Source organism: Topomyia yanbarensis, chromosome 3, assembly GCF_030247195.1.
Source record: "Topomyia yanbarensis strain Yona2022 chromosome 3, ASM3024719v1, whole genome shotgun sequence".
Classification (NCBI taxonomy): domain Eukaryota; kingdom Metazoa; phylum Arthropoda; class Insecta; order Diptera; family Culicidae; genus Topomyia; species Topomyia yanbarensis.
Window position 1 is genome coordinate 15,030,578 of NC_080672.1, and position 24,299 is coordinate 15,054,876.

The following is a 24,299-nucleotide window of genomic DNA, read 5'->3' on the forward strand; positions in this document are numbered from 1 at the left end:
CTTGGCACTTAGTCAGGTAAGTGAAATACTACACCACATTAAACCGATAAAACCGTCCTCAAGCGTGAAAAATTTATAGTTTTACTTTAACGTGGTAATAAAAAGCGATTAAAGTGCTCTAAAATGCCTAGCAATCGCTTTGATTCCAATTTCTGTCTCGTTCCACTCAAAATCCACCCCCCCCCCCTCAGATCAGTGAAAATCTCCGGGTTAAAGCCTCTCAAGAGGTGGCAACCCTAAAACTGGAGAACCGTCAAATCTGACTAGCAAGACCTCTTTCATTCTAAGAGCATGTTCCGGAGTGTTTCAGTTTTAGATTTATAATTTTGACAGTTCTATAATATAAAACTGAAAATTTTAAAACTGGAACTTTCTGTCCCCAGCAGCAGTTTTGGCGGGTGTTCTACTCAGTTTAAAATTCATGTCTCGCCATGCCTTCAGCGTTACTGCATTCAAATTTATTTTTCCTCAGTCTATCGGTTCTAAGTGTCTATGCTGAAAACTTTGCATGCATTTAAAACACAGTTCTAAACGTGTTTTAAAATCAGCAACAAATAGAGCGGAGTCGTATAACAGTTTTAAATTTTGAAACAAAACTGTTCGAAATTATAAAACAAAACGCTCTGCTGGGGATGTGGATGTTTCAGTTCCAGTTCTACTTTGAAACTCCTATACAAAATAAAACGCTCCTGAACATGCCCTAAAATTGTTAAATAAGACACAAATTTTTAAAACTTTCTTCGCACGATTTACACCATTATTATTTGTCTTTACTGTAGATATGAAAATAGCTTTTATCACATGTTTTAAATAGAAAGATGACATAAATTATTTTAAACCAAAAAGTATTTTTGAATTACCAAAAAACGTGCACGTCACAGCATATTTTTTGATTCTATATTCCCACTTCTTGGAGTAGAGTACATTTACAGCGTCGTCTCATTTCCATAACTGGTTTCATAACAAGCATAAAATATATTTTAGGCGTAGTTCATTGAGCTTGTAGGCGACGATACAGATAAATTACATAATTCAAACACCATAAAGACTTATTAAGATTTATAAAGATTCAAGAGAAAAAGACGCTTTTGTTGAATCCCCCTCCAGTTGTTTTTTATAGTGACCATTACCTCTTTATGTTCATAAACTGTCGTTTTGTCTGGTATTTTGATTAATTCATTAAAATGTAAATATTATTTGAAATTTTCATATAAAATTAGCGTTTATTTTACATTATAGCAAGATCGCAATATTGTCTTAAAACGATGCTCGAAACTTTTGAACGCATCTAAATTCTTATTCATCATTGAATACATAGAAATTAGAAAAACTCTAGTAAGAGAACTGTGGAGAGAAAAACAGCATTTTTGGCAACATATGCCCCGGCATTGTATGGCAACACGTCCAATGTTATAAGGATAGGCAATGTTCGATTGGATTCGTTTTTTGACAGCTAAACGCGAATCCAATCGATCCAAAATGGAGTCTCCGCAGTTCTCTTTCTAGAGTTTTTCTAATAGAAATACAATTTATTTGATAATGGTAATATTTACTGCTACACCCAATCTAGACAAAAAATCAAGGAAACTCATCGTTCGGAAACATTTTCAAGCAAGCATATGATAACAATACTCTCATTTCCTCGATGAACACTTTTTTATGGCTCGGAGTGACAGTTTCGTTCTGGCTGGCTATGACATTCACATTTATTGAGTCTGTTTCTCCCTCCCAGATTTGTACTAAGGATTTGAAATAATCTTCCAACTTATCTCGGTCGAGATCCAGTGTGTCCTTAATATGTTTTCAATCCATTTGGTCACTCTATAACAAAATTCGACACAACACAATACGATAAAAACCTCAAAGCAACTATCAAATGTAAATCTTCTGCGACTGGAAATTGAGAACCGGAATCCGCATCTACGCCTGCAGTTATTCCGATAGACGCATCTGAAGTCAACGCTCGCGAAATTGGGCAGAAAATATCTGCTCAAACAACACCCGGCGCGTTTGGTACCACTAATAGACAATATCAAAATGTCATTGGTGTCGCTTTTCCACGAATGATATCGCTGGCAGTCGCCATCATACACGGTCCCGGTATGGGTATCGTTTGTCGTGGCCACATACCATCCCACCACTACCACCACCACCACCTCAACCGAAACGATTGTGTCGGTTTTGCAAATATAGTAGTTCACCTTCGCCGCACAAAAAACACGAAAACAAACTAACCCGAAGGCAAAGTAGGCTTTTCCCGGGACTCACTTGATGTAGTACTTTCCTTAAATGAAAACTCTCGTGGTGCTGTGTGTTGTGCGGTAGCCATGTGTATGAGTTACCGTCAGATAAATAACCGAAAAAGCTCCCAGCCGCCTTGGTTTTTAGGAAACCACACGACCTATGCGATGCGATGACGATGATGATGCTGCTGCTGCTGCTGCTGCTGCCACGACACAGAAGTCAAAGCACACTCCGACCGACACGGACAGAAAGCCAGCAAAGCACCGAGGAAAGCAAACACAAATAATAAACATGTTTGTAGCTGACGGCGAAAACATCATTTTGTGATAAAATTATTATGATAATGTTTTATGGTAGTTCAGACTCCCGCACTGTCCCACCCCGAGCACATTTCGACGAAGGACATACGTGAAATAGAATCACTGAGTGAAACACCCCTGGAGTTGTTACTCTTTATTTTTATTTGTTTTTGCATATATTCATAAATACTCGACTGTACTGGCTGCCAAAAAGGAGGCTTCTACGTCTGTGATAATGGCTGCCCGACCGTCCCCTTCCAGCGCTGCCGGGTGGCATGTGAACTCTCAGAAGCTTTTCCCATTCCGACCCATATTTGGAAACTCGCCAACTCCTCACAAAAACATGGCAGAGAGGTACAACTGTCGAGGCTCGTTTTTAATATGCAATCTACGAAATGAGATATGTTTCATTCATTTACACATATCGAGGAGGGTGGGGTAAAAGCCTTTCTACTGGTAGATCAAGTTTGCGATTCCTTGGTTCTAGGATAATTAAGTTTAAACTTAAAGAAGAAAAATGTAGGATTTGCGGAAATCATTTTTTATCGAATTCTCATTATTTTAAATACATAGAATAGGAAAACTTTACGAAAAGTCGAACTTTGATAAACGCTTTCCCCTCTCTTACTCTATGTGACCAAAAATACTGGAATTTCATAACGAGGAGCCTCCCCGCACCAGCCCGGAAAGGAAGATGAGCAAACAGAAAATGTCGCTTTTTGGTGCAAAAATATCATACGTGAAGTGGCACACGATGGAGATTGGCGCGCTTTTGCGAGAAATGAGGCCCTCGCGCGCGTGTTGATAAAATCATTTACCCCGGTACGTACATGAGCTTGGTACAAGTTCGGTTCGCCAACCGCAGCGCGGCGATCAGGTGGTGGAAGCGCGGAGTGAAAACTCGGCTTGTGATAATGGGGCGACACCACCTATGGGATTATAAATCTTGTTTCATTGTTCTGTTGTCGTCCGAAACATGGCGCCCGCAGGCGGAGTTGATAGTTGGTGTCACTTCAATTAAGTGGTTCTGACAGTGCTCCACTGTATCGGAGGAGTATTTTCGGTGCTTGTGCTGATCGGGGAAAACAGGTTCTTGGTCCGTGGTTTGAAGGTTTTTTCGTGAAAAATTAACTTTGATTCTAGTAGGCGATGTTTATTATGTTTCAATGAAAATAAACAAGGGGTTTCCAACAGCATTGATTACATGTTACTCTCGAAAAAAATTACCTAGATTACTTCATGGTTATAAAGATTACTTCTTCGAAAAACAGATTACTAATTAATTGCTCGATTACTATAAAATTCCTCGATTACTCTGGATTATTTGGAAACAAAGCGAGTTCTTGTTGGAATTACTTCAGATTATTCAATTATTTTAAGCGGAAACTGTTCATGCTTAGCAAATTTATCGCTATTTTATTACATACACCTTCAATACATTCTAGCTCTGTTGGATTATTCTCACTACAAGAAACCCAAACCATGTGAACCGACCAAAAATTCCAAACGACTATTCGGATAAATAGTAAGCTGTTGTTTGCTTGTTTTTTATCATTTCATACAATCTTTAACAATTTTTATAAAATTAAAAAAGGCAAGCGGCATGCGTCTTCCTCTTAGCCCCCTTTTGTACAATTTGCTTGTAAACGACATCTTTGAATATCTTGTAAATATTAACACGCTAATGCCACTTGCAGATGATGGAGTGGTCTACGTAATAGGATCCAAGGCCATCGATCTGCAAGATACTTTGGATAGTTTGTCTGCTTCAACTTGCAACCGGGTTCAAGGTTTCCACGAACAAAACAAAGCTAGCCGTATTTTCAAGGAAGCGCGATTCAGCATAAGTACAGCTCCTTTTAATAGGTCAAACTATCGCTCAAGTCACCGCAGTAAAATATCTTGTCATCTGGTTCGACTCGAAAACCACATTAGAAATCTGAATTAGAAGTGGCAACATAGGATCAATTTTCCAAGTTTTTTTTCAATTCAATTATCAGAATATAGTAGGGGTGCTCAGACTCATCAAAACTCGACGAGTCTCCTGGCTTCGACACATTCAATCAAAATTCACCGCTTTCCACAAACTGCTTCAGTTTATGTCTCAGAATCAGTCGTAATTTGGGATATCCTTGGGATCGTTCACACCCTGCCTGTAGACCATTATTTCTTCGTTGCGGATAGTTTAAGATCGTGAAAAGCACTCCTAGAATTTTTTGGGGAAAGCACCGAAACTCCTGATTTTTTTCTTCTGAGAAATCATACCAGATTAGTACATTAGTTTGGGTCCCTTCTAATTGCTCCATTCTGGGTAATGAGAAGGCGCAAACTCTAGCTAAAGTGAGTGCATTAGAAAGTGATTTTTACAAAAGATCAGTTCACTTCACATGTGATTTTGTCGTCACTGGACACTCGAAATAAGGCAAATCTCGTAAAGAGCAGTAAAGACTTAGGGAGGTGGCAACATTCTATAATCCCACAAATATCCACGAAAGCCTGTTTCAAGGGGATGGATATGGGTTGTAATTTAATTCGAGTGAAGCCCATGCCAAATCATTATACGTTGGCAGGCCCGATGAGAGGGGGAGGCAGCCAGGGCAATTGCCCTGGGGCCCGGGTCGTATTTGGGGGCCCGCGATTTTACCTGGTAGATGGGCGAACACGTCCAAGATTCATAGAAGATAGATTAAAATAGCAATAGCAATTTCTTTGTAATAATTCGCATTTTTAAAATGATATATGATGAAAGCGTCAAAAATGAAAACTTTATTTGATAGTTGATATTTATTAAAACAAACATTCTTAAGGGAGTTGTCTACCTTGTGTACAAGTTTAAAAAAATGAGTTTTTTTGTTTAAATCGACGGAATACACTACAAAATATTGAGAAGCTAATTTAAAGTATTTTCGAAGAAAGCAATAGAGCGTCAAACAGAAATGCGAGCTCACAGGCAAACGCATCCGTCCTCTTCTACGTTCGCTTTTTTGCTGGTGGTGCCGGTTGTTGGCATGGAGATACTGGGCGTGATTGTTGTTTAGTGAATATTTATTCCTATCAGATCCATACATTAATTTTGTAGCTAAAGATTAGACATAGCGTGCTGTCTATGTTTCAGACCATCAATCAAGCAGAAGTGTTTGTTTCGCGAAACGAAATATATCCGCTTTTTGTTAAAAAAAAAATTAAAAAAAGTCTAATTCCCTCCGGGGGTTGGAAGAATTATTCCTGCTATTGTAGCACCTGCAGATGGTTCAGCATCCTTCCCGGGGTGCAGAATGCTCTGTTTAAATTAACACAGGTACCCAGGTAACCATAAGCACTAATTTAGAACTCTAGATAAGCTGTAAGTTAGCATTTCCATTGCTAACTAGCCATATACAAGTATTTTTAATACTTCACTGCACCTAAAATGTAAAGCATTGAATCTAGCACTATATCGACATACAGAACATAGACATCGTGCTAAAAAGCTTTTGAAGATAAATGCTATGAAGCTTTTATAGAAAACTCTAAGTGCTAATATAGAATCTTCTTATAGTGCTTTGAGACACCGAACAATAACAAATATACGTATGCGTTCCAATAGTCACCTAACCTCGTATGCCTTCATATAATAAATGATGATGCAATAAACTTAAAATAAAAATGCAAATTCTGCACGATTTTTCGAAAAAATACAATTGCAAATATAATCCACAATAGACGTTTGCGTAATATAAACCAAACATCTAGGTAGAAATTAGAATAAACCAAGTATACATGCAAATTTTCCCATCCCAGTTCTGTAGGCACTAAATCATCAATTTAAACAGTCGGCATGTCAAACAAAAGAGGAGAGGAAGGGTGGGTACGTTATCGAAAGTTATTTTTTTCCTTTTCTGCGTCGATAAAGAAGTAAAGTTATTTAAAAAAACACGGCTCTATGTTACCATTGCTGACAGCCATTAAGGTGCTTCTGAACTTGCTCTATTCTGTCACACTATTTCGCCTTTTCCGACACTAAGTGTGCTTTAATGATCTCTATAGAACTATAAAGCCGTAAAGAATATGTTTTGTATGCGAATATAGAACTAAAGCCATTAAATAATACTTCGTGGTTTCTTGGGTATGTTCATTACTCCTAACCTTACCACTTCCCCCATCCTTCATGAAATCATGAAAAGACGATTAATGGCAAGGCACAAATCTCCGATCAATATGGGGCACGTGCCATTTGAGCTAGATGCTACTGATTCATGATTCCTGAGTACTCGCAAATTAAAAAGCTCGTAGCTATGGCTATTTCACACAATTTGGATACCACAGAATAAGAAGCTGTCGAAATTCTCCTGTCTGGCACGCTATCCATGGATGTAGCAATATGAGTCAACCGGAGACTAATAGAAACCACTGACTCACGAGTTTCCTATGGCTGAAGAGGTACTAACTCATACTAAACTAGAGGGCTTTGGTTTAAAAGGACCCGGCAATAATACAAGCCCCAAGGCGGCTCTCGACGGCCCTAACGTTGGATGTCCATTCCCAGCATATTGGGCTTGTCGAGAACGATATTTGAGCTTGTGGCGAAGGATTATCATGACATCGAACATGTTGTCTGGTCATGAGATGAGTATTGTCGCGCCAGATCTCAGATAAATTATTTTCTTTTGGGTTCTGGATATGTTGGCGATAAATGTCCAAACACAAACTATTTCTTCTCTTTTCTCTATCATTCTCTGATCTCTACTATAAGACCAGCAGAAAATCTATCGCTGCACTATTGAAAACCGAATGCAAATAACGGACTGGAAGTCGGGTCTTTAAAAAAGACCAGCCGCTTGCCATAATGGTGCAAGTTTGTGTTCGTCTTGTTTCTGTCATCGTTGTCCGCCATCTCTTTGCTGTCCCTAATATGCTCTCTACTAATAAATCCCCCGAATATCGCTCTTGTGAATGACCCCGTTGTGAATGTATTTCCAAAGAATTGATCCCCTGTGATAATGTCTTTCCAAAGAATATTTTGCGCGCTTACCAAGAGCTGAAAAGTGTTTTCCTGGTTTTAAATGTTAAGGGGTCTGGTGTAGAGGGCAACAATAATCGACTTCTGTTTTGTCCGCTTAATTGTTAGTATTGAGCCTCTAGAAAGGTCTCCCGCAATCTCTATGGCCACGCTTAACTTATTTTGTTTTAAACCGCCATGCATTCCACGTGCGTATTTCTTATAAAACACGCAGATTTCAATCTATCGGCAACAATTTTCGAAAAACTGACAGCGGTAAAAATACAGTGTAAACAATACACTCTAAACTACTTCTACCCAAATTTTTAAGAGAGAATACCCAATGGGTCATATATCATTTTTAGAGGATATCAAATGATTTTGAAAGATAATGATATTATCTAATACGCGAATTATCAGATATTTAAACAAATCAATACTTTTTATCAAGGGCACGCTAATGGGTATAATTTTTAACACCAGCAAATAATGATTGATCTCGGGAAATGGTTTGACATGATGCACTGGTTATTTAGCACATGACTGGTAAAAAACAGAAATTTTAATAAGTCGTTCATAATCAAGGAACATTTTTTTTAAATTTTGTATCATTCTGGGTATAACGAACACAATAGGGTAGGGAAAGATGAGCATATTTCTTGGGTGAAACACAGCAAAAATTGTACACCCTTGGGCTATTTTTTAATATCGAAACGGTGTGATATACCGACAGAAAACTAAATTTATTAGTTGCGAAGCTTTTCACTCTTCCCTTGTCCTATCTTCATCTTTATCAACACCACATGTCCATCTTACCCATAGCACTTTTGAAATGACGATTTTGTTCTTCATTTTCACAACCATTTTATCTTTTAGTTTGAAATTTAATTAGTATCAGTTACTGTGTTGATGAGATATGATCTCAAATCACGCTTGGCGTACAATTTGCGAGCATTTAACCATAAGGTGGCCGTCTTAGGCACAGTTTCCTTAAACCGCAAGTAAAATATAATGAGAAATTCGTATGTGAAATAACCAAAAAATAATATTAAAAAAATGAGAGCAAAAATGTGAAAATCAACATAGAATGAGTCTTGTAGTAATAAATTACATTATGATTAACTGATTACATAGTATTCATGGTTGATTACGCGAATTATTTTAAAAATACAGACAATTACCCTGCTTATTATTGATTACCAAAGTAATCGACGGAAGTAATTCTTGATTAAGTGTCACTATTTTGGCTCGTTGGAAACCCCTTGGAAAATAAACTGTAATTTGTTAGCATAAAAGAATTTTCGTTTTTTCTTAAGCAAAAAGTGTATTCTCTTTGTATACTGTCATTTCCGCTAATAATGTGGTCGTTTCTAGAATATTTAACTTTTTGAGTACGAAAAATTTGGCATATTTAGATTTTTTTTGCACTTTAAAGAGAAGAATGTACAAAAAATAATGTTTTAATTAAATTTCAAGGTGGCGGGTGTGCAGCATTTTACCTGCAGTGAGTTATTTTTTGGAAAGGGTCCACAACCGGAAATCTATCTGCCGATTTTTTTAACCTAGTGCCAAAAACCTTTGAACGATAGTAAGCGATAGTCAACAGAGCCGTAGCAACCTAAGGGGCCAGAGGGGGCTTTGCCCCCTCACGCGTTTTGCGCCGAAAGAAATAAAAGATTTTTCAAATAAAAAGCAAGAGATCTATTTGTATAGTTTATACTGTTTTAATTAGTATCGACTCGAAATTTCATCGCCGCAAATGGCCGCGCTTCATGAAACACCGCGCCTAGATTATCTGTCATAATATCGCAAATTGCATAACGAAGGGCCGAATGAGAACACAAGTTGTTCAAAAAATAGATGCAGTCTTGTCGATGTACGGCTATTCCAACTGGTGTGAATGGGCACCGTGCACAGCTATCTACTTCCACTCTGCAATCTTCTCCTCCGTAGTCTGCAAATTGCATTTAAGATTGTAGTTCGCTTGCGCTATAGTTGCGGTCTTTAGCACAAACTGTTTGATATACTCCATGTCGGCTGGTATTTTCCACAAAGTATTCTCGCAGCCGTAGCACCTGCCCTACACATATGTCGACTATTTCTTGTCCACCTTCATTCCGTGGCAATGTGAATCTTTCCAGCGTCGACTGAGGATTCCCGCTGGTGCTAAACGCCGTCCTCAATTTTCTCTCGAGATTTTCCAGAACTGAACTGACCAGCTCTATTTGATGACGCCGAAACTGTAGGTTAACACGGAGACAGCAAACGTATTGATTGCTCTGACTTTATTTCCCGCGTTCAGGAAAGACTTCAAGATACAGTTCACTTGGTTCAAGAACGTTATTTCGTAGCTTAAGCTTGGTCCCGAAGAGCTCCTGGAATCCGATATACTGCTAATAGCAGTCTGCTATTATCCGCCGCGAATCGTGTCCCGAATCATCTCACCTTCGTCGATCTCGCCGTCTCCAGTCTCGATCAATCGCCCTAATAGTAGCTGAACAGATCGGCATTTCTCTAGGCCAAACGCCCTGCAGATGTCGCCACTAATTCTTTCGGTTAGTTTTATGACTACACCCAGTCGTTCTGTCGAGTCAGCATAGATCTTGATATCGTCCACGTAGAAAGTATGGAACGTCTCTTCCGGTGAGCTTTCTCTATACCTAATCTGATAGTCATGCGGTGATAGTCATTGAGCTGTCTTACTGAGCGGGTTAAAAGGATCGTCTTGGAAGGTCCCCCTCAAGATGCGAAGCATTCTAGACCGTAACACGTCTTTTCCACTTCTGAGCTGAGCAGTTTTGTCGTTACTCTCTCCATCACCTGCCGTAGGAACCTTAGACTACAGGATCAACTTTATACATCTTTAATACCTTGATGAGGAGCGAGTGCAGTATGGAGTTGTTTGTGTTCTTGTAATCGATATAGGCCATACTAAGGTTCCGTTGGTTACACACTACTTCTCCAACAATGACTGCATCGAGGATGGCTTTTTCAGTCTTGTGTTTTTTCTTACACTGATAATATAACTTCGTAAATATAATGAAATCGATCATGCAATGCACGAATTTAATCGTTGTTTTCTGCAACGAAGTTTTTTCGTGCATTGTAATAGTAGGTTTCGTTCATTTCATGAAAAAGAATGACCGCTTGGTGAACGAAGGCTTTCGTAAATTTTACACGTTTAATGTACACTGCACGAATGTAATCGTTGATAACGACACTATTTTTCGTGAATGAAACGAAATGTTTCGTTTATTTTAATAAACGTTTGTGTATAATACGAACGATTTAATTACTCACACGAATTTATTTCGTTCATCTTAGGAAAGTTTTCGTATTCATTATTTTTGCAATCGATATTTTAGGATCGATGTTTGACGACTAACTAAACTAACTAAAAGAATCGATCTGGCAAAATCGATTTTATTTCAACCTGCTCACCTGTATTGAGGACTAGAAAGATTGTGGTGTGATGAAATGGACGCTTGATGAACACAAGTTTAAGTAAATTTTACTTATCTAGTGTACATGGCACAAATGAAACGAAATGATTCGTTTGCTTCAATAAATATTTGCGTATATTACGAACGACTTCATTGGTCGCACGAATTCATTTCGATTATTTCAGAAAAGTTTTCGTATTTGTTAGCCTCTTATTGTTTTCAGTCGATCTTTTGAGATCGATGTTTGACAACTTCGATTTTTTTTAATTTAAAAAAATCGATGTGGCCAAATCGATTTTACTGTGGAGTGAAGAAATGGCCGCTTGATGAACGAAAGTTTTCGTAAATTTTACTTATTCAGTGTACATTGCACGAATGTTGTCGTTGAAAACGACATTATTTTTCGTGAATGAAACGAAATGTTTTGCTTATTTTAATAAACATTTGTGTATATTACGAACGATCTCGTTAGTCGAACGAATTCATTTCGTTCATCTAAGAGAAGTTTTCGTAATCATCTTCCATCGTTCATCTCTCGTCATTCTCGATTAGTTAAATTTTGTGAGGAGTAAAGTGCATAACGTTAAAAGTTAATTTCTCCGGGTACAATAGTGGCCCTGTAACTAGAATCTTCATCTAACTGATAGCAGCGCATTCAGCATGGCTGTTAAAGCAATCACCGATGAAGCTCACTTCCAAACCGAACTAGTCGCAGCAGGAGGAAAATTGGTCGTTGTGGATTTTACCGTGGCCTGGTGTGGACCGTGCCGAAGCATATCGCATTTGTTCGATCAGCTTCCGGCGATATATCCAAAGGCTGTGTTTCTCAAGGCGGACGTCGACAGATGTACCGAAACGGCGCCGTCCCAGGGCATGTCGACCATGACAATGTTTATTTTCTACCGAGCCAGAACAAAGATTGACAGGATGCAGGGTGCAGACATTAATGTACTTGAAGCCAAAATACAGAAACATTAAATATAGTGATGCGCGTTAACTTGTTCTTGTTATAAATTGTTCAATAAAATAATGAGCAGGAAAAAATGGCATGTTATTTTGATATTGCACCGACAGAGAAAAACTCAATCTTATTCATACAAAACCAACAAGCAGTTCGCGATGGCTCAGCTGAATCCGTACTGCTCCGGATTCTGGATCAACTGTAAACGAAAGAGGTTCAGGAAATCTTCCTGAATCCGGCGGGCACGGATACGGCCACTAAATAGTCAGACTGAGACCGTCGTGATGAATTGTTGACGTATTCTACCTCTATTGAAGCTTTTTTGACGTTTGTTTGACGAATAGTACTCGTAAATATTACAAAGATGTTCGTATATAGCAGCGAACAATTCGTTTGCCGAATGAAGCTGTTTCGTAATAAGCCAACGAAAGTCGTTTCGTGGTATTCACGAAAAATTCGTAATAAAAAATAAAAATGTTTCAATAGAGCTTCGAACGATTCATCATATGTACGAAAAAATTCGTATATTTTATGAAAATTGTCTGTACGAAAAAAATTCCTGGCGATTTACGAATATATTCTATCAGTGTACATCCCTCTGCTCCTCTGTCAGGATGCTATTCTTCTCATAGTGGGCCCTTACGTATGTAGTGATGAAGGTGCTCATGATCTTGTGCAGACTTGTTAGACAGGTAATTGGTATGTCCTTGGGGATGAGAATTGTGGTACCACGGGTGTTGAAATCCGGCAATAAACGGGGTTCGCGTAACGCCCAATTTCTAAGATACTGCGTACCCTCGCGTACATCATTGGCTTCGACGGAGACAGCTGACATCGTCGATTTCTTCGCCTGCTCATTTCTCCTCGCGCCTAAGCCACTGTTGCCCCTCGCTATATTGTACGGGGACCTCCTAAATACTGGTTCAAAAGCCATAACATCGGTGATATCCGGTAGACCTTCGCTGAAATTGAGCTTCATGTGGCTGATTTGGTCATAGAAGTATAACGCCATAGCCATTTTGATAAGACACTCCCTTACTGTATTAGTGTGTCGTGTTTTTTCATCAGCTGGCGAGCTCCCAGCATGCGAAGCTCAGTAGGTGCAATGATAGCGGCAGAGTTGTTCGAGATCCGACTCTCCAATCTCCGCTACCTTGGAGCTATTTGCTTTTCCCGGTGATGTTGAGACGGGTCGCCTCTAGGTGTAAGTCGGTATCGTAAACATCTTACTGCTGCACTGAATACTTCCAGGTTCTGCACAATTTCCAGGTTAATTGGAAGCACGTTACTATTCATGACCTGAAGTTCACAGGTCAACTTAAAAGAATACTGCAGCTTCGGATCCTAGGTGCGACATTGGATCCGTTTCGCGACATAGCGCAACCGCTTCATCCACATTAAAGACCAAATCACGTAGTAGCTGCCGACTAAGGGGTGGGTCTTCCTTGTTTTTATCTAGTAACGAGCGAGACGATGAAGGAAGAAAATTTAGAACAGCGTGGAAAAGGTCATATGAGCAAGCTTAGAGTTTGCTGACGATGTAACCCTTTGTGTTCTACCGCAGGAGTCAGAATCGTCTTGAGTACTGTGGCTCTAACTATTAAAAATATTTTTTTCTTCCAGTCCCTTGCTTTAAATATACGTTAAGTTTAATCAAAAAAAAAATTGCCCCCTCACGCAAAACAGGATTGCTACGGCTCTGATAGTCAAAGTGTTTCTCCGTGCTGACTAAAATATGCCAATCATGCAAAGAGTATCATGGGGCTTACCCTTACTGTATCAAGCGAATCACTGACAGAGTAGATTCGCAATTCGCTATAGACGATTATAAGCCTACGTGTTTGGTACCTTCTAGTTGCTGTACAATGATTACTGGTGAAGGAATATGTAACGCTCTGATCGACCATGGTTAGAGTAACACAAATTAATCCTCAGCATAGATGTATAGCAACTCTCAATATGTACCGCCTTGTACAGGAAAGAAAGCTTCCACTATTGTATCACAAAAATTGTATTACTAATCAACGTGAACTGGCTTGTGAACTGGCGAAGAGGGTTATTGACATGATATTTGTGCTGTCACAGTCAACATGTGCACTGGCAGGGAAGAGGTGTTAGATGCAACTCTCTGTTCTGACTCATCCGATCGAGTTCGAACCATAGTTATCTGATCATAGATACTTCATCTTTGATCATTTAAATGTCTCCCTAGATATCGTTACGTATCGCAATTTTAAAGCTTAGAGCTGGAACCTCTTAGCAACTGAATCTTATGAGTATCTCCAATCATTGAAGCTCCAAGTGACTTGTATGCGGTCATGTATATAAAAAACTCACTCATAATAGCAGCATACAAGAGGCTTTTTCGTCTAGAGTTATGCGTGCTTCTAGAGGTACCCCTGGCGAAATGCCTAAATTGCTAGACTTAAAAAGTTGTGTGGATACTCGTCTAATGAAAATGAAGTACTCAGTTATCTTTATGATACATACTTTCTAAGCTGTACGAGGCCATCACAGACGACTGTCCCTGAGTTGTTTTCAGGCAGTTGTAATTCTCGGGTATTTGCTTGTAGAATTGAACACCGAATTGATAAAATGAGATGCCCATGATCGCATATTTGTCCCATTTTCCATGGGTTTACTGAGCATTATGGGACTGATTTGCGATCATAGGCAGTGTAAGTCTATATGAATAAAGTACACGATTAGCAAATGGGCTGCACTCGAACATGCCAACCTTTGGCGTAGATTGCAAGCTTATTTTCAAACAAAAACTTTTCTTTCAGATGTGAGTCCGAAAATGTCAAAGCATTGGTTTCCTTTTTCCACGCATAATTGCAGTATTCTAGTCAGGTCAATGACTAGACTTTGCAAACTGAACCATCACCTGGCTACTATTTAGCGTGCAGTGTTGTAAAGCGCTATAGGCTTTGTCAGTAGGGACCAATCTTCCTTCAGGCTGATTACTGTTTTGAGCACGAGAAGAACGTTCGATTTGTCCTGATTTTTTTTTTCTCTAGGCCCAACAACGACGGACAACCGCAATCATAACTGCAACTAACTACGGCCGATGAGGATAGCAAATATACAAATTATATCGAAACCTCGAACTTGTTGTATCTAACTATTACCTCTCTGTCCGCTATGGAAAGTGAAGCACATGTAGTAGCACACACGTACACTTGAAAGATGCTTTTGATAGAATTGATCATAAAGCAGTACTCAACAAACCTAGCCTCGAATAGCCTAGTGTTACCAGGATACTCCGTGTAAAGCTCGGTTCGAGAATCTCGCTCTAGTTAGTACCACATCTGGTGTCCCGCAGGGAAGCAACTTCGGCCCACTGCTGTTTCGTATATTTATCAATGGCGTGAGAGTTTTTCTACTCTTTAGATGTAAACCGATGACCTGAAGATCTATGTGATGATGCATTAAGTAGAAGACTGAATTCAGAGGCAAGCATTGTTCGGTACGTTTGTCGACTGGTATCAACGGAATAGGCTAGTCGTTGACATCTGTAAGTGTACCGTAATGAGCCTCAATCGTTGCAAGGACCCCATAAACTTCATCAACCACACCAATGATGCTGTTCTCAGTAAAGTGGACCGAATGACAAATGGTGGTTTCTACTAGATCCAAAACTTTGTTTCCATTCTCGCTATGCGTTGGATATTGTTAAGGATAATCGATAGCTTGGTTTCCTCCCAAAAAGACTAGGATTTCACGGATCCACATTGTCAAAATTCGCTGTATAGCTTACAAATATTGGGCAAGTTGTCGGTTGTCTGGGTGTCAAATGATATGACATGAAACCTAATAAATGAGCGGGTTCAAAACAGGTTCATTCGACTTTATCGCAGGAATCTACCATGTTGTGATCCTTTGAATTACCCATCGTATCCCGATAGATATCAGCTGATTGGCATCGAACATCTTGAACGAGGGCATAAGACTTAACAAGCAAGCTTCATTGTTAAGCTGCTAATCGGTGACGTGGACTGTGTTCAGATTCTATCGTTGCTTGACTTCCGTTATTGACCAGAACCAATCGAGATTGCAAAATGTTCATTGGAACAACATGCTTGGGAATAACATGATGAGCCACATTGTGCAATCCATATTGATCCCTGCACGCTGATCAAGGAATGTTAGTCCGATACATGTCGCTACTAGAGACCGAGGAATCCTCTGCATCTCTATATGTATCACGAAAAGAGGAGAGTTGTTAGTAAGTGTGCCAATATCGTTATCATGTAGCAATTGCTCTGGGAAGCCGGCTGTCGAGAATTTGGGATATTTATCGTTTGTCGTTTTTAAAACGATTTTTAAGCAACTTGAACGCCGGATAGCCAATTATGAGGAGCATTGCTTTCTTTTTAATGAATCGGTAAAGTCACTTTTCAATCCCGCGACAAATTTTTCGTGGTTTCTATCGCGTGCGTACTGATTTTACCCGGCGATCATTTGAATAAAATGCGGAATCTTATACAACAGGTATTTGTGCGCGTTTTTATTTTTTCTTGTTTTAGGAAATATTCTTGTAGATAGTTGGAATTGGAACAAAATCTCGAATAGGAAAAATCACGAGTGAAAACGAGCTGGATCTCAACCAAACAATATCGACCATTTTCGAGACAGGGCTGTGGTAAATTTCTTCGTGCTGGTATGGCTGTGGCAAATCGGTAACTGGCCTTCGATCCCTCTCGCGAATGGTCAATTCTCAACCCTCATACATGACTGAAAGCATCACTCCACACAGACAAGACCATGAGTCCTCCCCACGAACACTTAATGCCCCGAGGATCAAGCCCTAAACGACTTCTAGCTTCAGATGTCTCGAAAGTGAAGAAATTCATAAGCTAACAGAGCTTCGTCTCTTTTGGAACATCGAAGTTAGAAGGTGTGTTCCGATTTCGGCTATGCGTCTGTCTGGTGCCTTGGTCAAGTGCCAGGTTCTGAAAATATAAAGTTGAAACACAAACCGGGACTTTACTGGTTGGGCAACAGTTTGTGCTGAAGTTTCTGTATTTTCTTTGTTTTTGTCATCGGCACTACCGTACAGGGATTTCAACAGTGTGCTGATTGTTAATAGTTTTGATACGTGAGGGTCTGATTGTCATCAGTAATCAGCGTGGACTAAGAAAAGGCACATCGGAGTTCTCCGGTAACGAAGGAAGGAATGGGGTATTTCAACCACCTTCAACCACATTCTCACCACTCGAACACCATTGAGAATACCTAGGACTAAGTGCCTCCATTTATTCTATAGAGAACCCTTTCATATTACAAAATGATTTTTATAGTAGCATCGGGTGTAGAGGGTTAAATTTTATGTCCCTGAAGTGCTCAACATTTCATATAGATACACAGAAGTCCTTTGGATCAATACAATTTCTTTCCGATCAGAAATAAAAAAGAAGATTGTTACAGAATGTGTTATTTTGCATTGACGATTTTACGTTACAAGCTGTATTATAACTCTGGTCTCGTTAATAGTTAAAATAACAAAAAACGTAACAGAAATTCCTCCAATACATATGAAAAATGTGACCACCTGTGATACGCTTCTATCAGCATTATAATAAATTTTGTTAGGATCTCCCACAGCCAATATGCCTTATATTACTTATTGTGCGATATCAACGATTTTGACGTGCACTTCTAAAAATAGAAAATAAGAAAAAATATAGCATACATTACGGCGCTTTTTGTTTGGAAGTTAAAAGTTTCATGGAGCAAAAGCTTTTATAAGGGGTGTTCAATAAAAAATGAGAATTTTTTCAGTCATGAAGTTAAAAAACAAAAAAAAAACGATATCAGTATTTTTTGTTTTTTTATCCATTTTTATTAACGATTAAGAGTGAGTCAATTTTCCTTGTTTTTTATTCCATTTTTTTATTTTTTTTTATTAAAAATATAATGTTTATTCTTCACAAAAATGCCAATGAATATTGGAGAAGAGGCCCTAGTCAGCCGTACGACGCAACCCGATCAGAATGAAATAACAACATTATAACTGAACACAATTTTTGTAACATATTTTGTTATAAATTAGGTCTCGTTAGTAGTTAAAATAGCAGAAATTTATAACAAGTAACAATGCGAGATGTAGTTTTGAAATATTTCTGTTATGTGTTACCGGTCGATAACTTAGTCGCTATGCTCTCACAAGAGCGCTGGACGGCACTGACGTCCATTTTGGATACAATCCTAGATCCTGATGGTCAACTGCTACGAATCGTCAATTATTTTTGTACACTGGAGCACTGAGAGAACCGAAAAAAATCCTAAATGGGACGGCACGGGGGCAAGTTGGTCAGGTTCCTTTCCTTCGACACTTACGGTATCTTTTTCTGCTTAAGATACTCCAGCATCTCCTTGGCGTAATGGGAAGACGCCTTGTCCGGCCAGAAGACGTACTTCCCATCCGCATGATGCTCCTTTAAGATCGACAGAAGAATTTTCTCAAGACACTCCTCCTGGTACACTTATTGAACCAAACCACGGATTTTAAATCCCTCTGTCCGATATGGCGATGTACAGCATAACTTTTTTTTTTAATTTATACTAAACTTGTATTTTACTTCGGGGGTGTGGTCGACTTGTCGCTAGAATAGTTTCCTGGAATGTGGGCCTTCGAGAGTGGAAAGTACCTTTCGTCGTCCAGCACGAACGACGTCCCGCGGTAGTTCTTCGTCATCCACCGGCACTGCGATTTCACGATCGCAATCTGCTCGTCCGTGTACTCGGGGGACCGAGGCTTCTTCCGACAGATGATGTCCTCCATCTTGGGGGTCCGTTGAATTAAGGTATGGGAGCAGTGATATTTTCGGTCAGCGTCAAGCAAACTCGTTCCATCCTTGTTTTCGAACAGCTTTTTGAACGCTTCCTTCTTCTTCTTCTTCTTCGTCACTATCTTCGCCGGACAGCCGCTACCGGCCTTCCGCTCGACGCTCAGGGATGCCAGGATCCTGTAAACTGTACTCACGAGCACGTTTTCGTCTTGAAAGTGGTCTACCGTAAACTTTTTTCCACGAAGACCATGCGTTTCGTAAAACCGTACAACACGTTCGCGGAATGCTTGCTGTTTCGACGCCATCTTCGATTGAACCGACTGCACCCGAGCGTCAAAAAAAAGAAACATGCCACCAACTTCTAGGGAGTCCAGAGAGTAATTCTCTTGGAGAGAAATAAATTTACGCTCTTTACTTTAGTTACAGAAAGCTTTTGAAATCATTCTCATTTTTTATTGAACACCCTGTAAATGAACATTTATGTCAACTAGAAGTTATTAAGGTATATCCACAAACAAGAATTCAAGAATTTTGAATCCATTTATCTAAATATTTAAATGGGCGATATGTATTTAAGTATGGAAACTTCGATTTATTCTTTAAAGTTTCAGGCACTAACTTCCGCGAACGCATTATAATGTATTGATGTCAATTTTGGGAAAAACGAAAATTTCAACGAATTAATATCTTTTTTTTTTTTTTCAAAATGAAGCTTTCAGGAATAAACCTAAGATATATAAATTCATTGTACGGAGAAACCATCAAAAAACTCCTTTTAAGGAACGCCTACCAACACATAGAAATATATCGCTCGTACGTACATATAGATAAACAGTACCCTTAATAAAGTTACTCCAACTTTACAAATACACAAGGCTGCGAAAGAAAAATACTTTAAAAAAAGTGAAGGTGCTAGCCGATGTAATCAACCCTCATGAAACTTAACTGAAGACACTTAATCACGAAAACATCAGCGAGAACCCAAATACACCTTTGTTTTTAAAATGGAAATTCAATGATTTTTTTTCATGACATAAACAATATTAGTATATTTTAGATACCTGTCGTAATTGATAAAAATGTTTTCTTCATATATTGTATGTTATATTGTTCGCTTTGATGCAGGATTGATATTTAGAAATGTGCAGCATCTCTGCCAAAACTGCCCTAAACACGAAAATGAAGAATAACGTTTTCACCCTGAAAATACCAGATCGCAGAGGATACGACAGTTTCAAACATCACGACGAGACAAATCATCTGTTGAAGCGTCACATATCGCAAACCAGGAAGATGTCTAGCTGGCGCTGAGAAGAGGTTTCAATATGCTCCGAGAAATCAAAAAATCATCACAGCACAGACGCTTGTCAAAGAAACACTCTCGAAATAACAATTCCAACTGATCTTAAAGATTGTATACAACATATTACTCGGCAGTTAAGGCAGAACGGGGCAAACGGTTCAAATCATCCAGCATAATTCGAAGACTTTCATTGTCTACGCTGTATTCGAGACATAAAGCCAACGCCATCTTCGAATCTGCTGTCGTTCATTACCTATCTGACAGATGCCTTGTCTGGCGCCTTTCAAACTGACGTAATTTATGCGCACCTTTCGGCTGCTTGCGATACGAACCTTCACGCTATTTCGGTGGAAAAGTGCGATACACTTGGCTTTGGTGTAACTGTTCTCCTTTGACTCCGTTGGTTGTCAAGATCTGTGTATCTGAAGAGTTCTTAACTTCCTTTGGTATTTCACAAGGCGGCCGTCTCGGTCCTCTGATTTTTCTTCTGTAATTTAATGACGTCTCTTTTTTACTTGGAAGGTCCATGGTTTGCTGATTACAACCGAAATCAAGGTCAACGACGTGAAAACTACTCGAATGAAGCACAGATGAAGGTGAAAAGACTCCGAAAGAAACGAATAAATCAATACACACCCGATTGTATGTGGTTTATCATTCAACAGCTTTAAGATTTTTTTTAAATTAAATTTGTGTTGATAAATTTTAAAGAAACGATATATTGACTTTGTTAAGCTATCGCGTTGAATCATATTTACGTAAAGAATTCATTCTTTTTCCCTGTCCAAAGTAGCTTTAACAATATCGAACCGAATTCCTTAATCATCTGAAACAGTAATCCAATAGTTTTTTCTAATTGCTTGATAGCTTTCGCAAATGATTTTCTCTAAGTTAACAACATTTTTGCACAGCTATTTTCTCAATTGCATTGCAAGAAGCGAACAAGTTCGGTAGTCGTTGCAACCTTCCCACCATGAATTCCACACAATCAAAGGGAAACGAACGACCCACTCCGAATAGCTTCTTTTTCATTAAGATTAAAAAGATGAGATAAAATAGCTTGTGAAATTAAAACCAAATAAATACAGTCAGCTTCCAGCTATTGCCATGTGGATTCTCTTCCCTCACCTCTTTGTTATACTACCATCCTGGTGATGGTGGTATTAAATCTCGGTTTAGCTCCACCAACCCCCGCAGAGTGCCATAGCAGCAGCAGCAGCAGCAGAGCTTCGAAGGCCGGAAGCAGGATTCGCTCGCTTCACATTGGCACATTGACATCTTCTCATTTGTCGGTTCTTGAGAAAATTCTGTCCTCCTGGAAAGTGACGGTGGGACGGTGGGACTGCAGTCAGTCAGTAAAACCCCGAATGAATAAATGAATGAAGAGTAATGAATGCGAAAACGATGCGAGTAACAACTTTCCCATTATATGCAGTTCTTTCCTGATGCCTGCCAGGACGATGAATGTCGACGGGGAAGGTTTCGTGTTGGCGGTTGGATTTGACGAGATGCTGACTAACAGACTTCACTGCTGTTGGTGAGATTGCGGAGAGGATTTTTCCCTTCCTCCATCCCGAACGACGGAAGCATTCATTTGTACGGACGCCTTTCGTTTTCCATGCCGGTTTCGCTTTTCTATAAGACCTTAATTAATAAAGCACAAGTAGACGAGGATTAGGTTAAGCTGTGGAGTGTGCTTAACCGAATCGTTGAAAGAGAATATATATCTACCGAGCAGTGGGCTGGTGGATGGTTGCCCAGAAGCTGCTTTAATCTGTTTTAATGGTGTGGTGGTAATGGATTCGAATATGTTATTTCGGACGGTCCGAAAGTTGACCGCGGTAGTGAGAAACTCTAAAATTAACTTCGGTTCATTATTATTAGTTCCTTTACGACATTGGACAAAAATGGTAATGGTGATGCTATTAACTGATACTATTAATTGAATAATGCATTATATGCAGAAATAAGAACAGGTGAATTGTGCATTTTTTCTAAATTTCGCATTCATCGATTCTCTTTACAGTTAAAATTTACTTTAAATAGCATCTTAAAACATATTATATTTGCTCCTCGAAGAGAATCCAAACTGCGCAAACACCTTGCGTCCCAAAAAAAAATTCATCAAAGTTACAGCAACTTTTACAACTGAACAATGTACAACAGCAAATTAAATTACGACGAAATCGCCCAAAGTGTGTACGCAACATATAGCGTAAACAGGTTTCAATCGACTTGCCGAGATTGGCTCCGAGCGACTCACGTCCACTCTAGGTTTCGTAGAATCCCGAACTCCCAACATCGAACCGGAGGCCCTTGAAACTGATCTAATCAGTGAGAAAGAAGATGAAGAAAAAAAACTTTTTTTCCTTCCCCTCTCGATCTACACCGAATTGCTTTTCACATTGCCTATCGGATTTTTTATATCCGACGGCGACGGCGGTGGAATCTGTTTGGCCCCAGCTTGAAACAATGGCCAAAATAGGAAACTTTGAAAATTCTCGGAAAAATCATACACACTTCCCGGTTCCTTCCACAGGACTTTTCTGTTGTGTATGAAGAGCACGGGGGAAAATGTGTCCCAAACTTTTCGCTGCCCTTATCTGGATGACTCCGCACGGTGGTGGTGCGGTGGACTCCCTTCCCGCAGTCATCAGCCCAACGACATTTTGAAGTTGTGGCAGAAAAAAGAAAGTAGAGAAAAAGTTTTCTTCTGCATGTTCATGAAATAGAAATTGTCTTTTCCGTGGGTCGGAGTTTCCCCGAGATTACTGCTGCGATTGTGGGGAAGAGGGGACGGAAGCAGAAAGACACAATCTTTAGTTGAGAGTGGGATATATTGACTATCGTGTACGACACATGAAGGATAATGTTCGGGGAGAAAAGTTTTGCGCCGGGGTAGGTTTGCCTTCTGCTAGTGGGTCCGTATATCTGTGGTGCGCTGCTGGTTTGAGTTGACAGCGACGAACGTATTTTTTTGTGTAATATCAAATTTAAGCCAAAATTTTTTTTTTATTTTGTGAAGTAGATGGTTTTTATTGGAAAATTTGAAGTATTTTTGTGCTCTCATCAAGTGTGTTGATCAAATTTTTTGAAAGGAGGGGGGGCATTGAAAAATATTTAATTCTTACTACTGCATATTTGGCTGTCCATTTATAAATTATATAAACCTTTCTTTCCACAACTGATGATGCCTTGCTAAATCATTAAATTGCAATCGACAAGGACAAATTTGAATTTACCTGGAGTGTCCCTAACATTTGACAAATCAAAAAAAAAAACAAAATTTGTCCAAAGTTCAGTTTTACGTCAGCTTTATTGACCAAGGAGATATATCCCTTTAACTTGCTCGTCCAGTGCTGTGATATTCAGGAAAATATTTTTTTTTTTGAAAATCATCTATCTATCGTTGAATCGACCAACGAAGGAGAGATCAGTCTGCTACCGATCACGGCCGAATATGGGTGGGGAACCTCCGTGAAATTTGATATCTAATTGTAACCAAATTATTGTACAGTCGTAATATATGCTAGTTCTAGTAAATTGAGTATTAAATGTTCGTGTTAAGGAAAAAATCGCGTGTGTAATGTGTGCAACATGAAGCCTTTTATTCACGAGGAGCCTTTATTGCCCATTCCGGCCGAACGACGAGGCACTGACGGTCACAAGTTACCCTGGAAAACCGATCATCGAGCCACAAAGAGGTTATCAAAAGGTCAGTCGTCGTCTTTCCCAACATTGCTGGTCCATCGAACCGGATCGTCACGACGGAAGGAAGGAATTCGAACCTTTGGATTTGGAAACAAAGGGACCCTTTGATCCACGCTGAACAGCGGACTTGGATAATACATCTGTGTGACTGCAGATAAAAGGACCGCGCCATCGCGCTGTTAGATGACGCCGCTATTCAAATGCCAACTATACAAAGGGCCTTCGCCATTACCAACGCTTCAGGATTGATACGCTATCCAACCTGCAACTCGACGGAGTGCGGCTCCATGTTATCGCTATTTGCATGCTGGCGGATTTTCGAAATTTATCGCATCTGGAAGGAATACATCGCAGGGAATTGGACACTGAACAACAAGCGTCGGCTAGTTCAACAATCCGAGCAGATTATAAGAATTGGAGACCTCGAGAACGCTCTATTAACATTGGATTTGGTCATCGCACAACAGCCAGTGTGGTCAGGTAAATTTCTTGGACAAGTATCCCTAATAAACATCTTATGATTCGAGAGCCTAACGACCTGTCCAGAGTATCATCCAAACAATATG

At 39.5% G+C, this 24,299-nt stretch overlaps 1 protein-coding gene across 1 annotated transcript; it reads left to right on the forward strand.

Moving 5' to 3' along the window:
* The first annotated feature begins 11,624 nt into the window (after window positions 1–11,624).
* On the forward strand, window positions 11,625–11,942 carry LOC131686792 (thioredoxin-like protein 1). Its single transcript, XM_058970787.1, has one exon. The coding sequence runs from the start codon at window positions 11,625–11,627 to the stop codon at window positions 11,940–11,942; it is 318 nt and encodes a 105-aa protein (XP_058826770.1).
* Window positions 11,943–24,299: the final 12,357 nt, after the last annotated feature.

Coding starts and splice junctions, on each gene's coding strand:
- LOC131686792 (XM_058970787.1), top strand. CDS start 11,625: ATGGCTGTTAAAGCAATCACCGATGAAGCTCACTTCCAAACCGAACTA.